General features: G+C 33.6%; 1 protein-coding gene across 1 annotated transcript; it reads right to left on the reverse strand.

Moving 5' to 3' along the window:
* Window positions 1-14,535: 14,535 nt before the first annotated feature.
* LOC149771419 (uncharacterized) lies at window positions 14,536-16,820 on the reverse strand. The gene is made up of 3 exons (XM_089948472.1): window positions 16,765-16,820; window positions 15,148-15,744; window positions 14,536-14,858 (listed from the first exon to the last, which is right to left on the reverse strand). The coding sequence occupies exons 1-3, from the start codon at window positions 16,793-16,795 to the stop codon at window positions 14,536-14,538; spliced, it is 951 nt and encodes a 316-aa protein (XP_089804598.1). The 5' UTR covers window positions 16,796-16,820.
* Between the last annotated feature and the right edge of the window lie 270 nt (window positions 16,821-17,090).

Genomic DNA, 17,090 nt, shown 5'->3' on the forward strand with positions numbered 1-17,090 from the left:
TGTAATCAAAAGCATCGACGTTTAAATTAAGACTAACGAAATCTTTGCTCTGTAATTCTAATGGTACTAATACATCGCATCGCAGACCAGAATCACGGCTAGAAGACTATATGATTATCGAGGATAAGACTCAGGAAATACAAATTTATTATATGACTTTAGTATATTATTTATAATTGACATATTAGAAACGAATACAATACATTTGGTCACACCTTTGGTGAATATTTATTATATGGCTTCAGTATGTTACAAATAAAATATTACTTTCAATAAAGTGCGATAAATCAAAAGAGAATTTGATGTATGTATATATGTATGTATGTATGAATGTATGTATGTATGTATGTATGTATGTATGTATGTATGTATGTATGTATGTATGTATGTATGTATGCATGTATGTATGATATATGATGTATGTATGTATGAATGTATGTATGGATGGATGGATGGATGGATGCATGCATGCATGCACGCATGCTTGTATGTATGTATGTATGTATGTATGTATGTATGTATGTATGTATGTATGTAGGTAGGTAGGTAGGTAGGTAGGTAGGTAGGTATGTAGGTAGGTAGGTATGTGTGTGTGCGTGTGCTTGAGTGCGTGCGTGCGTGCATATGTATGTATGTATGTGTATGTATGTATGTATGTACAAATGTATGTATATATGTATGTATATATTTTTGCATGTATGTATGTAAGTATGATTCCTTTGACAAAACACATTAAATGCATTGATCAGCTAGTATGAATATTGGATGAGACGAATGACAATTGAATTATTCTCTCATGTAAATGTATCACGTCAGTTTCATGCATTATTTAATATAGAAAATAGGATAATTAATGATTTAGAAAGAGAACTCAATTGAAATACAGTTTTAAAGTATTTCGTAAGCTAATTGTTAAAATTATGAGAATATAATGAAATAATACAATATGTAAAACCAGTGACGAAAGGTCATTTTAGATAGGTCGATTTAATCTTAACTTAAAGATATTAGATGTGTTTCGATAATTGGACTTTATGTGTAGCATTTCCACGGAAGCTCTTAAGTGTGTTTCTCCATATGGCGAGTCGTTAATTTTATTTACTTTTTCTTTATTTATCTTTTCTAATCCCTAACACCAGATGTCTTCACCAAACGTTTGACCAAATTTATTGTATTCGTTTCTAAGATTTCAATTATAATATTAAATCAATTAATAACATAAAGTCAGACGATTATTTTAATTGTCTAGGAGTTTGAAGGTAGATAGATTCACTTATCGTTCACTTATTATCTACAGACTAAATTTTGTGGCGGAAGGAGTAGGAGATGGTTTCCCAGTAGATGATGTACTGAACTTGGATTTGAAAGTTATGAAATGAAAAAATATTTGTCATTGATTCACTTAAGAGATGGCATAATCCCATAAGACGTTTTGGTATCTGCATCAGTAGGTCTCTAACAAACTTCGTTTTATATTGGAGCATGTATCTTTTATGTTGGTGTTTCCAAATTTTAATGTATAAAATATTCTTGTAAATAGGTGTATTTAACAGTGGCTTGGCTTGTAAGTATGGCAAGAAAATATCCGGTGATATCGGTACAAAAAGTAAATATTACATAGATTGTATAAGGTTTATACAGAAAATGAGAATAAAGTACAAGAAGATAATGAAGTAATACGAATAATAATAATAAATCATCTGTTAACTTTAAAAGATATAAGCAATGCAATGTACCCTTCCCTGCAAACTTGAAATTGATAGGATGAAATAAAATTTGAACTCTGGAAAACAATATTATTTCTATCGTCTCCGTCTGAAAGATATTTATCTAAGAATTTTGCATGGATTTGTTTCAAAGAGTAAAGATTAGCTTAAAATATAATTCTCTCGCTTAAAGTTTCTAATGAGACTTTTATAAACGAAACATTTTCTATTCTCAAACAAGGTGCATACAACTCAGTGAAACATTTAGCCTGACGTACACACTCGATCACTGACAAAAATGAATTAAAAGAAAGAAACATTTTAAGTTTTAATTCGATTTTTAAAATCCAGCTAACCTAAGAATAAAAAAATCAACGAAATTAAAGATTCTACGCTAAAGACAGTATTATATGACATCATTAGTCAATCAGAACATCAATGTAACTGGATTTTAAAAGAGTCTGCGAACTTGGCATTCATCTTTTCAGATACTAATGTTACTCAATAAAAGGATCAACTATATTAATTCCAAATTCCTTGTTTAACCCATTCCATAATTTCTAAAGGTTTAATTTTTTAAGTCTTTAAGGGTATGCTCTTGCTTTCAGAAAAGAGTCGTTTTTTTTGGAAATAAGTATATTTTATTGTATAAAATGCATCACAGGTCTTGAATTTGTAAAGAAGTGCAATGTATATTTAATTTGTTTTGTTTGTTGGCCTTTCTCCATTATTGTGTATTATTGACCTTGGTCCAAATCAAATTACTGATCCACCTGACCAGTGACATTTATTTTGCAGACATCATATTGCATTGCTAATATTTATCTATCATTATAGAATAAACATTCAGATCATTATGAATGAAGGTAATCATGTTTATTTGAATCTGAGTCTAGGAAATCCGTTATTCTCCTGGATGTTCCTAAGCTTCCTGACATCTTTAAACGTTTAAGAGTGCAGGCTGAACTAGAGTCTGGTTCTGTTGTTGTGTCTTAGCATTTTATATCAATGTTGTTTGCTTGAAATATTACTTCTTCTTGCCTTATAATCAGAAGCGGAATCAGTCTTAGTGCTGTTTTCAAGTTTTAGTTTGGCTGGGTTTATTTATTTAAATTGTTCACTGCAATTACAAAGTGTTCATCAATACTTCTGGGAATGAATCATGAATTTGAAAAATCAGTGAATTCAGGCAAGGACATCTTGGATTATATAATTGTGATACAAAGGATTGTAGGTACATCGATCCATTCCAGGCCATCGGCACATGAGCATATTTGAAACTACAGGCACATCAATAAATTCAATATCGAATGTGTTTGGAATACCACTGGAATTTAATTGAAACTTCATACATTTGGAATTGTGATACGTTTTAGAGTGTATTTGATGACAAAGCTTATGAAGTCTGCACAACAAAAAACTGAGTATGATGGGGTTAAGGAATGCATGAGTTGGTACCTTAGGCATACCGAAAAAGTTTAGTAATTGTAAAAGAAAGAAACTGGACATACCTACGCTGTAGATGCAAGAGAAGAAGAACACTGATATTATATGTGGTGCTCAGCCAATAATGTTGGCAAAGACTTTGATAACCTCACACTACTAAGATAAGTAGATGAGTTCAATAATTGCATCCGCATTGATGATAATACCCTCCATGATGAGCGTGATGTCGAAACGTTAGAAAATGATGCTTGTACAGCTAACGAGCATTATTTGACTTACAAAGATTCATTTGTCAATACATCTTCATCTTAGCAGAATATTTGGTAAAAGAAATCATCGCATGATGCGAGCACTTTCAAATATCAATCTGGCACAATTTTTAGGAATCACGTGTCTGATAAAACTGATCAAAAATCCTTATATCTTCCAACATGCACGAATTGCTGAAAAAGGGCACATTAGTTCTCATTGCTACAGATTGAAAAATAAGCAATTGAATCAAGACAGAGCTATTCCAAATACTCTTTTTACTAAGGAGTCAAAATCATGCTTATGTAAAGAAAGCAATACATATGTTTAATCAGACAAACACCGGTCTTTTCTATGGAAATTTATGAACCATCAATCTCTAAAGATTCTACATCACTTATTGGTAATTCTGCCATGTCTATCCCTATCATATTTAATGTGACGAAGGAGATTACCAAATTCCTTAATTATCAGGTACTTTACCTTTTTCTGAGAAGTCTTCATTTAATAAAAATGTTTTTATTAAAAAAGTATAATTTGGTTTTGTTGATGGTCCTCTCCATTGTCTATATATGTGTGTGTGTGTGTGTGTGTGTGTGTGTGTGTGTGTGTGTGTGTGTGTGTGTGTAGCTTTAACAATTCTTCTGTCATATCTCTGCGATGTCTGCAGTGTGGCAGTTTTATAGTGATGTCTAGCACTGGTACATCATGCCGCATACATGTAGCATGATGTCCCACCCAGTCACATTATTCTGACACCAGGCCAGCCAGTCCTAACACTAACCTATTAATGCTGAGCGCCTAGCGAGGCGGCTGTTAGTACCATTTTTATAAGTATTTGGTATGATTCGGTCGGGGTTTGAACCGCGACCTCCCGTATCCGAGTCGGATGCTCTAACCGCTTTCCATTGTGTACATTGGTCATCAGAAGTAATCTCAGGACCCGTGATAGTAGAAAGAGTGACGTTTTTACCCATTGAGGGGAGTAATTTATTACTAGGCAATGACCTAGCTGGAGATAAGGTTGTGGTACTTCACCTGTAACTGAGAAACCTTGTTTGGATCAGTAAGTAATATTGAAAACTAAATCCCTGACTTATACACAGTTTGTGCAGTTACTAGAGCCACGGCAAAAATAGCCCTTGAGAATGATGTTAATCAGGAAATTATTCCTTTAGTTGACACCTTTATTGGTAAGTTTTGTGAAGAAGTAACATTTGCTCCACATGTTGATCACTCAGTGTTGATCATCATAGTAATCACCCCTTTACTACTGTAAAAACAACCAATTTCGCTTTGTATTCTACGAAAATAAATTATTTTCTTAAATTAAAAAAATATTATTTTGTGCTCTTTTCTGTCACTTATTTTAAGATCAAATAGTCGTAACACAAGATAAAATTAAATATCTGTATGAAATCATAGAAAATAAATTGAAGTCAATGTAGAAAAAAGAGACCAAACAAAAACTCTAAACAAACTACTTTCGTTATATATATTGATGCATATTTGAGGATGATGGAACCTCAATGACGTTTTATCATTTGTAGAATCCATTACAGAAAGAGTAGTCCTCTCAAAAGAATTGATCGATACCAGGAAGTAAGTAAGACGGGGAAAACTCCTGATATGTAGTTACATTATGTAAAATCGATAATGGTAAATGTATTACTGATGAATTTATAACATTCGCTACCATTGGGTAAGTTATTAAAGTAATAACAATATATTGAATTGTCCAAACAGGATAACGTAATTCAAAAGGATTATAAATATAGTCCGATTTGTAACTTTACGTCAATGAAGTAGGTGTCATTCATGTTTGAAATCAAACCAAAGAGATCAAAAATAGAAAATGATTCCATATGTATCTGTTTTATAAACGGTGCTATTTTATAGAATTCTAACTGTTTTGTGAACATTATAGTTATATACGTTCAAATGTTCTGTCAGCAAAATAATTTTGTATATTCTTATCCACTTTATCAACAACATAATTGCATACATTTATATCCCTTATGTGAATAGCATATATTTATAATGCTGCTAGAATTGTCCCAACGATTGTATGCACTTTAATATGAACATAAAAGGTGTGTATCTGTCCAAGTAAACAGAAGTTTCGTACATGTTAAGTTAACATAATAGTATTTAGTTCATGTGTTACACGTGCATCAGATAATGGGTATGGTCGAACATGCAGCGTGTGGAAAACTTCTCAATTTGTTCATCTATAATTAAGCATATCATTCGAAAAGAATACTTAGGACTTTTGTTGACCGTGTGTAACAAATATTGGTTTAATTGAAGTTGTGTACCAAATCAACATTGACTTTCTATCTCTGATCGTTACAATTGCACATGTCAGAGCAGGTTTGTATTCATTTATTTGAACATTGAACATATAAAATGTGATGTTGATTTCTGGTGTTTGTCTCTTACCTGATCTAAAAACCGACTTGGAATTCTTGAAAAAGCGCACCTTTTCATACAACTGAAAACATGCATATAAAATTACATTTTCCGGTTGGTTTTTTTTTGGAACAAAATAAGGTGCAGGCTTATGATCCACCAGTTGACTGTCGATGAATTACATTACTGAACTTAGCTTTATATCGATTAATATTGACAAATCACATTTTCGCATATCAAAACATCAACTGCAGGAACCTCGGTTAGTCGAGTAATCTAAAGTGGTCGCCTTTACAGATGACAGACACCTCACCTCTGTATGTGTGGGTTCGAGTCTCAGGCTCAGCTTGCGTGGGTATGCGAGAGAGCATGACATTATCTTATCGTAGTTCATTGGTTCTCCCTGGGATTTTTCCGAGTTCGTTCTCAGCCAGATATAATGGCCGCCATGGATAGTGTATCATGTGCTAGGAAATGTTTTGGGTTTGTATTGAAATACGGTGTGTCCACTGAAGCGCCATCAACATTATCAGCTTGGTGCATCGATCACTGAGTGTTTCAACCTTTTCCCTGAATACCCTCTTTAATGACGCTGTAGCAGTTTGAATCCTTCACTACCTGTTGATGATGGCCAACCAGCTCTGGTCATCACGCTTCACTAGGAGCCAAAAGGAAGCTCTTTCAGCAGTTTTGCCCAATGATAAAACCGACACTTCGATTTTTTTCCGTTGTTATTGGAACACTGTGCATCTTCCTGGTCGATTTAGTAGGAACCCCTCTAATTCTCACCTCTACTGGGAACAACAAAGTTCTCCATCCCCTGATATTGCATTTCTCTATCAACTCTGTTTATTTTGTCAACTTTCTTTCATGAGATTCATTACACCTCTACTTCCAATGTACAGATTTACATCTAAAGCAATATCTAGCTTTTTTCTCTATCATCCAAATAAAACCCATCAATTAAACACAAAAATAAAGGCATCGACAATTTACTTCCGCGACAGCCAAGATATGTAAGGACTTTTATAAAACAGACCATGATAACTAGTGAGGAAAATTTAGAAAATTATGTTTTGTTAAAAATCAAACCCTACTCAAAGTTCGAATAATGTAGAGCGAAACCTTATCTGCCAAATGAAAAATGCTTATATCTGGGTTTTTATATTTTAATATGAATTATAAAATCACATGCCCGCTGGATAAAATATATATTTGTACAGGAACTACTTCATTTAGGAAGTTCAAGAGGAATAACCCCATATTGATATTTTTACATTGCTTAAGGATGTACTAGTTGTCAACTGTCGACTAAGACTGAATGAACTAATCGATGTGGACATCGTTTTCCACACAGGGAACAAATAGCAATACGCGTTAGACACGAATATGACAATATGCCTGCCAGTCAGATTAGATATTACAATTTCAAATGTGAATTATGTACCTTCAGACTGATTTCTTGCTTACTGCGAAATTTGGTAGCTTAACTGATATTTGTTTTTGTAAATAGTTAATTCAAAATTAAGCAGAAATGGTTTTATCATGGTTAAATTTGAAGTGCGCCTGCATGGTAACCAGTACAGCATATTTGTCATAAAGTGCCCTTCATGATAGCAGACCTGAAACAAAATCAATTACATTTGGGCATCATCGTATATACTCATACTGACGTATATATTTAACTACTCTGAATTATGTTTCCTAAATTCATTCACGTCATCTACATAGGTGTTAAGTATACTGTGAGTCCATACGGTTAATATTTTATTCTGTAAACTTGGTGACGGTATTGCATCTAGATGAGTACCACACCCTCATAACAAATGTAGGTTGGTGTGACCCATGTTTCACATTTTATTGACTTTGGTTAAATATTGTGTTTTAAGTTTATGCTACAAGCTCAGTTAATGCTAGAATCATCTAATGAGATGAGTGTTGGATCTCTGTTGGTATCATAGTTGTACATCAATGAGTGTCATAGTGATCAACATTTCACATTTTACTAGCATAGGTTAAGATTTTGCATTAATTTCATGACCAAATATATTTTTACATTTTGCATATACTTATACTTACGGGCAGATTGTAATTTTACTATGACATCCATACATGGGTTTAGGAAAGGCTGTGCATTTTTATATTCCAGTATGTCACAGAATTAGGCAAAAAAACAACTTGGTTTTGCCTCTGAACTATTTGACTATTTTTCGTTGTACATACGTACAACGTTATCTAGAGTGAATATGTGTTTTTCCAGGTAAGCGACTGTATTGACATGTACCTTGCCGGAAATTACTTGCAACGAGGGACATTAATATCATGATATGCAAGGGTATTTTACCCTGTCTATTGCTCACTCTCCTATGGATTTAAGTAAGATCAATTTCTAAACCGACACTGGTCGTTTTGGATCACGTCAAGGAGTGGACGTTCTCCATTGTTCTCCAGCCATAGGGGTAAGTTTTACATTTATATTTCATTTGATATGCGAAGCCATTAATATATACACCGTTTAAAAGAGTGGCGGTGGATATTGTGGGACCAATACAACCAGTTACCGAAAGGAAGAACCGGTATATTCTTACTCTTGTGGATTACGCAACCAGATATCCCGAAGCCGTAGCGTTACCAACTATTGAAACGGAACGGGTGGCTGAAGCATTGGTTGACATCTTCAGTAAGGTAGGGGTGCCAGAAGAAATATTTACGGATTGTGGTGCCCAATTCACCTCCGACCTCATGGGTGAAATAAATAGGCTGTTATTCATCAAACAGATAAACACTACCCCATACCATCCGATGTGAAATGGACTGGTAGAGAAATTTAATGGTATATGCTACGAAGAATGTGCGCGGAACTTCCGCAAGACTTGGACCGCTGTTTGAACGCGGTTCTGTTAGCGTACCGTGAAGTGCCGCAAGAAAGTTTAGGGTTTTCACCCTTCGAATCGCTGTACGGAAGAACAGTTGGAGGCCCGATGCGGATACTACGCGAACTATGAACAGGTGACGTCGCGAACGAGGAAATAAAGACTACCTACCAGTACGTGTTATATCTGCGAGAGAAACTAGAAACTACATGCCAGATGGCACGTGATGAAATAATGAAATCAGGACACAGATATGCCAAGTATTATAACATTAGAGCGCGAAATAGGAAATTTCTTGTAGGAGATCATGTTCTATTGCTTCTTCCTACTAGCACAAATAAGTTGCTAGTCCAGTGGAAAGGTCCCTACGAAGTTAAAGAGGTCAAGAATGACATGGACTATAAAAGTGACATAGACGGTAATTTAAAGACATTCCATGCTAACATGCTTAAGTTGTACATCAAGAGACAGAGCGACAATGTAGAAAAGTAGAAAAAGGGGTCTTGACTAGAGCTTTTTGCGCGCTGAAAGAGAAATTGATCAGTGCACCTATATTAAAATTGCCAGATGTTAGCAAACCCTTTATTTTAAGAACAGATGCCTCTGAAACTGTGTTGGGAGCAGTTTTAATGCAAGAGCAAGATAACAATAAGTTACCCATAGCTTACTCGAGTAGGAAATTGTTACCCCGGGAGAGAAACTATTCCGTTATTGAGAAAGAGTGTTTGGCCGTAGTGTGGGGAATTGGGAAGTATCATGCCTATATTTTTGGGAGAGAATTCGTTCTCGAGACTGATCACCAACCACTATTGTATTTAAACAAGGCCAAGGTCGAGAAACGCTCGAATGATGCGTTGGGAGCTGACACTACAACCTTATCGCTTCCGTGTAGAGGCAATAAGTGGAGCTGAAAATATAGGGGCAGACTACTTGAGTAGGACATGATTGAAAATTTGGATAACTTTTTACCCAGTATAGAAAATCCAGATTGCAGTATAACCAGTGTAAATATTGTAAGATATCATTAGTAGTTATTTTTCTTTTATTCTGTGAAAGTTTTTTTTTGTTAAATGTGTACATTTTTTTTCTCTTAGGGGGAGGTATTGTCACAGAATTAGGCAAAAAAAAACTTGGTTTTGCCTTAGAACTATTTGACTATTTTTCGTTTTTCATACGTATGGATTTAAGTAAGATTAATTTCTAAATCGACACTGGTCGTTTTGGGTCACGTCAAGGAGTGTACGCTCTCCATTGTTCTCCAGCCATAGGGGTAAGTGTTAAATTTATATTTCATTTTATATGCGAAGCTTATTCGGTTTGTAATGTCTTATCGCGTAATAATGCATTTATTACAACGCAGATTTGAACTTTGAATTACAAGTCACTATTAGAGGTTAATGTATTAGCATATATCTAGAGATTTTACAGAAACTATTATTATGACCAGTTTGGTTTAATTGTAGCTGATTCTGACGGTGACTATGACTAGAGCTGACTAGAGTTGACTAGAGATGTATAGAGCTATCAGAAGCTGTTTAGAGCTGTCTGGAGTTTCCAGAGCATTTAAGGCTGCGTGCTGTCGATACGTATGTATGTACGTATGTCTGTGCCACGGACGTAGACGTAGCAAATTCAAAAGGGTGATGTATGCTGTCTGTACGTGTATACGTATGACTGTACATGTGGTGGATCCATGAAGGGTGCGAGCGGCCGATAAGAGTGTGGGCCAACCCAAGAAATCGTACGACTGTAAAAGGGTCTAGAAGCATATGTGGTCGAATTGTTGTGTCAGTTGGGTGCGTATTTGTGTCCATATGATTATTTTGAATCTTAGTTGTGTTCATAAGATTATTTTGAATCTTAGTTGTGTTCATAAGATTATTTTGAATCTTAGTTGTGTTCCAAGAGATAATGTGAATCTCTCTCATAGTTTATAACATTATTTTGAAACACATTTGAATATCATAAGATTATTCTGAATCTTAATCGGAGTCCATACTTGAGATTATGTGAATCTCTCTTGTAGTATATAATACTGTTTGGAAACGTATATGCAGCCCATGAGGTTCTTGGATATATGTGTCATATTGAGTTCATATTTTTGTTTACTTTCAATGTGTTAATGTTTGTGTATAGTGAGTGGGTCAATCGTATGTTGAGAGCGTGAGAGAATCATTGTATTTTTACTCCACATATTTTTCTTTATCAATTCTTTTCATAAATTTCCATCTTTCACACATTGTGTTTGTCTTATTCATTTAGTCCAAAAACCCACTCGGTTTCTATTCTGCGACACAGTATGTGATATCCTACTAGAAAGGTTTCATTTGAAATGTAGCACTAAAGATAAATATTAATTTCCTTTTACTGATCATTTAGGCGTAATTTTCAAATTCTGTTGGTTCCTATGAATTTCAGCAATTGTGCCACCAGTAGCAGTTATTTGACATTATGGTATATTTGTTAATCAAACAACAAAACTGTTTCTACCCACGATGAAAGTGAATAAACTAGTTATTTTTCTTCTTGTCATGCTGGTAAATCGATGTTTTGATAAAAAGGGAGATCACCATACTACAAACTACACTCAGGCATTGATTGGACTATCAAATATTAACAATATGAACAATAAAACACTTGTACAGAATGCACAAAATGGAGATAATATCTTTATTCTAAAGGCAGGTAAGTGCTTTATGGTGATATACATTCACAACCCTGACATATATGATATTTCATTCTAAATACATAATTTAGACCTGTTTGCACTTCAACAAGTAGGACTATTCAAAATGTACGTAAAGAAATTGTCAAAAAGGTTTTAGATTTTTTATTCTCCCTGAAAAAGAACAATTAAAAATATTAGCATGAAAACATACATGCTGAACATTTGGAATGCGAAAATCTGATGCAATTAAACTACAACCTCATAAAAAGTAGGTCACTGACCCGTCTTTCACTGACTTTGATTCAAATATGTTTTGAGTTTATTTTTCATGCTCTGTTGATTCCAGACTCCCCAAACTTGATTGTTGCATGCGTCTACTTTAGTACACGCCTTTTTAATAGGTTTTACGTTTTTGTATTTAACTCACGGACGAATAGGTTTAAGGCACCTTGTGTACATCTAATGTTCTTCGAATTGTATAATATAGTGACGAGATGTTTCTTGGGGAGTACTATTTCCTCATAACAAATATAGGTCACTGTGACCCATATTTCATGCTTCAAATGAGTTGGGTTCAGTTTCAAGCACTGTAAATGCCGGAATGATCAAAATAAATAAGTGTTTGAAACCTGGTTAACTCTTCATCCTTACAAGAAAATAATTTGACTGAAGACCATTTCGTATTTTGCTCGCTTGATCTGTTAAGAGTGTTTGTGTCTAGCTCTTGACGATATACATTTGACCTCCTGTATAATATCCCTGGAATTATGAAAGTTAGAGGATGCATCTTCATGAGTACTACACTCATTATCTTAAGAGTGTCGTTTTGGCTTATATTTCACACTTAAGTTAATTTGGTTCGTATTTGTTTCAACTAGCACTCTCTCTATCTCTGTCTCTCGACTATATCAAAACTACTCCAGCGTACAGCGTCCATCACAAGCAGCAAAAACAAGCTGCGTTAAGGTCACGATCACCTGTGAATACCACCAATTAACTCTCCCGGATAAAAAATAAAAATCCTTTATTACCTTTACCAACTCCATATGGATCTGAAATATTAAGTAACAACATAATCTAGATCTTTCATTCATTTGGGATAATAAAACGTCTTTGTAATTTCACATTAAATTAATGTCGTGTAATCCACATTTTCTGCACTAAATCGTGCATGTGATCTTTTTCCTGTGAATACTGACACTGCTATTATTATGCTACAATTGTACATTAAATCTTTCTAAAGTACCTATATTTAACTATGAGTTAGTTTATATTAGTACTCTACGGTTAAGATAAATATGCAATTGATACAAATCTACAAGTGTAACATCCACTGCATAAAATAACATAAATATAACATAATTAATACAAATTGTACAAGATTATCATACTGTTATCATAAAGATATACTAAAACTACTACTACAAATGTTGTCATAAAACCAGGATTGTTCATTACAATATGTTAATAGGTATAATTTCTGAAGAGCTGCAAAATTACGTATTTGCTTGATATAATGATGCAGTAGTAACCATGACATTGCTACGCATGAGTTTCAGGTTTGACATGAATGTCCGCAATAATGTAACATTTCAGCATAAGGGATTCTTACTTCTCGGTGTAAATACTATTTATATATTATATACTGTTTCTCGTTCAAGGTTGTAATGAGCATGTCTTTATTTTAAGGGATTAGTATTATATCAGCCCTTGATCTAGTTGCATTCAAAAAAGCAGCTTTCAATGTTTGATCCTACTTTAAAACAAAATTTTATATGTATTTCATGCATATTTAAACCAAAAATAATATACACATACGTCTTCAAACAATCAGATAATCTTGTCAGTTATTCGACAAATCGTCAAATGATGAGAAAAGTGGAGAAGACTTAGCTGCTTTTATTCTCAGATATCGGGTCTTCAAATATTTAGTTAGTGTCAGATATGGGACCTTTCAGCGCTCAGTTGCCTTTATTCTCAAGTATCGGGCTTTTAAATGCTTTTTAAATGCTAGGTTGGTTTTATTTTCAGGAATCTGGTTTTTATTACTAATTTGGTTTTATTTTCATGTATCGGACTTTTACATGCTCATTTACTTTTATTCTCAGTTGTCGGGACCTTAATTGATCAGATCCATTTATTTTCATATATCGGGCCTTTAAATTCAAAGTTTCGTTTATTCACAGGTATCGGGCCTTTAAATGCAAAGTTGTGTTTATTCACAAGTATTGGGCCTTTAAATGCAATGTTGCGGTTATTCACAGGTTTCGGGCCTTTAAATGCAAAATTGCATTTATTCACAGGTATCGGGCTTTTAAATGCAAAGTTGTGTTTATTCACAAGTATTCTGCCTTTAAATGCAATGTTGCGGTTATTCACAGGTATCGGACCTTTAATTGAAAAGATCATTTGATCAGGTTCGGTTAATTGTAAATTTCCAATTTTCTTCTCATCACAAAAATAATTGTCTTTATACTCTTGTGGTTGACGGATTTAGCTACAATTAAATTCGCGTTATGTCCTCAGTACTGGTTAATTGCCAATTAATTTGTGACTTGAATTGCTTGGGGGGAAGGGGGCTTTTTAGTTTTTTGGCTTGCTGGTGCAACATAACATCTCATTCCTACTGCAGTTTTATTCCGTGACGTGGACAGATTTGACATTTAAACAACTAAATGCACTGAACTATACATAACCAAATTCTTCTGCTTAGGTAACTTGTACTTGTTTTAAGGGTAGTATTTGCATATTGAATTACTTGTATCTGATATAAACGGTTCTAAATTAGGTCCGTGTTGTCAACTTACAATGAGCAAGCGATAATAATTATTATAGTTTTGTAATTATGGAACAAATATTGCAGTTGAAAGTACATAAAGAAAATATTTATTCAAAGGCCTGCTTATGATTCAGTCGAAACTTCAAAATACACAGGCTCTTAATAGCATTTTCCAAAAGTGAAAACTCGCCCATGTCCAAAACCTGCACGCACGAACTCCTTAAATGTAAATTTTGTGAACGACGTCAACATTTGTATTGTCCTAACATAACAATTCAAGGTAGAAAAAAATCATGTGGTTTCTAAGCTTAGACGCCTAGTCCATCTTATTAATGTGAGAATTATGCCAATATGATTTTTATAGTTTTAGATAAACTGCATATTTATATAATGTAATTAAACTTAATTTTCGTCCAGTTCTTTTTTAATGAAGCTTATAAAGGGCAATAAAGAAATAGCAGTTTTATGCTGCCAAAATATATCGTCGATGTTCCAATCTAAAACTTCAGAAGGATCCAACAATTTGAACAATGGGTGATACGCAAAAGGCGTATATCCTAAATGTATTAGATAGTTTACAAGTACTTTGGCTGCATTTGGTTCACATGCTGTTTCAGTAGAGTTCATACTTATTCGTATGATGAACCATTCCATAAATATGTACGGAACAAATAGTTCATGGAAAAACACCGACGACATCTCCATTGCCTTACATTCGTAGCCCTCTGAAGCAGAAAATAAAAGAGATTGTTTGACTACATTCATAAAATTTTTAAATACGATCTATATGTTTTATAATATTTATAGTAGTGTTAACATTTACTTACTGAATGAAACCGCAAAAACAAAATCATTGTCTATTAAACTGCACTTGTCTGTAAGCTTTGGCTCAGTTACACAAATTAGCATAGAAAGTTAAATAACCAGATTGAAAAACAACTCCAAACAAACGTAAATAAATCCTTAACTTGTGGCAATCGAATCAGACGAACAGGAGGCAGCGAAATACATTACCTATATCTATCTTGATAATGGCCTGCCTTGTGTGAATATATTTCACAAGATCATTCATTGTAACTGTTTCAATCATGTCAGTCTGGAAGGACATTTTTCCCTCTTCAATATCTTGTTCAGCATAAACTTGCATATTGCCCAAGTTCAGTTTCTGATTCTTTCCCATACGAATGAAGGATTTTTTGTTAGACAAGGCTTTGTTAATGAGACTAATGGTTCCTGGAAATTCGTTAAGTGCTAAACCTTGGCTCAGTCTTTTAAAACTGGAGTTAAATGGTTCTACCGAAAGCACGTCATGACCAAGTGCGCCAGCATATAAAGTAAAATAACCAATGAAAGCCCCTAAATCGATGAATGTAGCCTTTTTATAAAGTGAAAGAGCGACTTTTAAAAGGTGCGTAAGGTCATTGTCCCAAATTCCTGTATCACGAATGGCACCAGATACATACAAATCCTCTTCTTTCTGGTAGGGACAAATAACAAATTTTGGATCCGTAGTGCACTCAACACAAACAGTTCTTGGTTGCTCTGTTGTCGTTTCTGGAGTCCATGTACAAGTAAGAATACGAAACAATATATATCCAGGTAGAACCAAAGCTGGAAAATAAGACAAAGATACAATTCAAATCACCCTCTGTTTCGATTCCTATGTAACTGATTCTGTCTTTGTCTTTCTTTGCTGCAGATAATAAACTTTTGAAACTATTAGCGCTCATTTAATTATAGTGGATGTAGCCAGCAAGCAACTGTTTGCAAACATGCTTTGGCTGCTACAGTGTTGTGCTGTTTATATATATATATATATATATATATATATATATATATATATATATATATATATATATATATATATATATATATATATATATATATATATATATATATATATATAATATATTTGAAGTCTCCTAAATGTATCAAATAGAAACAGCGTAATAGACTTTACAAAAATAATCCAATTCTTATTTTATAGAAGACCCAAGAATTTGTAAGAATTTTTAATTGGAACTAAACTAGCGGAAAATGAAAAAGATATTGTCATATAAATGTAACAGACATATAAACTATAGATAGGTAGAGCACCATTTTTGTGCGTGTCAAGTGATATGAGATATATTTAACGGTTATGCAGTGCTCCACCGGAAACGAACGCATAACGAAAGGACAAACTGAACACATTTCTTTATTATTCGGAAACTTCAATGAAAGTGGCTATGAGTAGCGATCTTCCTCTTTTAAAATAGCCATTAGTTCATATATCTATTTCATTTTCTTTTTGTTTCCATTCAAATTGTCTCTGTATCAAATTCCTGCTATCCATTGTATTTATTAATAAGTTATTAAAATTGTCTTATATCCTACAAACGAAAGCTTCGACAAAAAGATACTTGCTCAGTTCACATTATTTTTAATTAACACATGGAAATATAACTGAATAAGGACATAAAGGAAACAGTTTCAAGCTTTACATCGACAGATTCATAAGTAGGGTCTATAGTGTTACCTTTTTCATAACAATTATTTGAAATAAGCATTTGCAATGTTTAATTAAATCATTTTAATGTACATTTAGAAACTCATAACAACATCACTTTCATTGGCATAAATATAACGTACCTAGATAACGTGCACGAATCCTTCTTGCCATCCGTTTCGAAAAGATTTTCTGTAACGGAAAGAACGTCTGCATAAAATCTCGATAGTGATAGTGTTTATAAATTATCAACAACAAAACGAAAATAAAAGAATTAATATACAATTATTTTTATTGTAGTAGGTAAATATAATTTTCAAGGACTTTTTTCATCTGTAACTTCATACATTTTATCAAACCCCTACTTTCAGTAATATTCAGAAAACTACATTTTTAAAACTCGCTCTTCATAAACCTCAAATATTCTGTGCAATAATGATATCTTTGAAGAACTTTAAAAAAAAAAAAA

This window comes from Sinohyriopsis cumingii, unplaced genomic scaffold, assembly GCF_028554795.1.
Source record: "Sinohyriopsis cumingii isolate HCF-2022 unplaced genomic scaffold, ASM2855479v2 utg001869l, whole genome shotgun sequence".
Classification (NCBI taxonomy): Eukaryota; Metazoa; Mollusca; class Bivalvia; order Unionida; family Unionidae; genus Sinohyriopsis; species Sinohyriopsis cumingii.

What these genes read in the sequence shown, in the direction of transcription:
- LOC149771419 (XM_089948472.1), bottom strand. Translation starts at nt 16,795, where the DNA reads ATGGCAAGAAGGATTCGTGCACGTTATCTAG. An exon ending in GATTCGTGCACGTTATCTAG is followed by an intron (nt 15,745 to 16,764) that starts GTACGTTATATT and finishes CTTATTTTCCAG; the next exon opens with CTTTGGTTCTACCTGGATAT. An exon ending in CATTATCAAGATAGATATAG is followed by an intron (nt 14,859 to 15,147) that starts GTAATGTATTTC and finishes TTTCTGCTTCAG; the next exon opens with AGGGCTACGAATGTAAGGCA.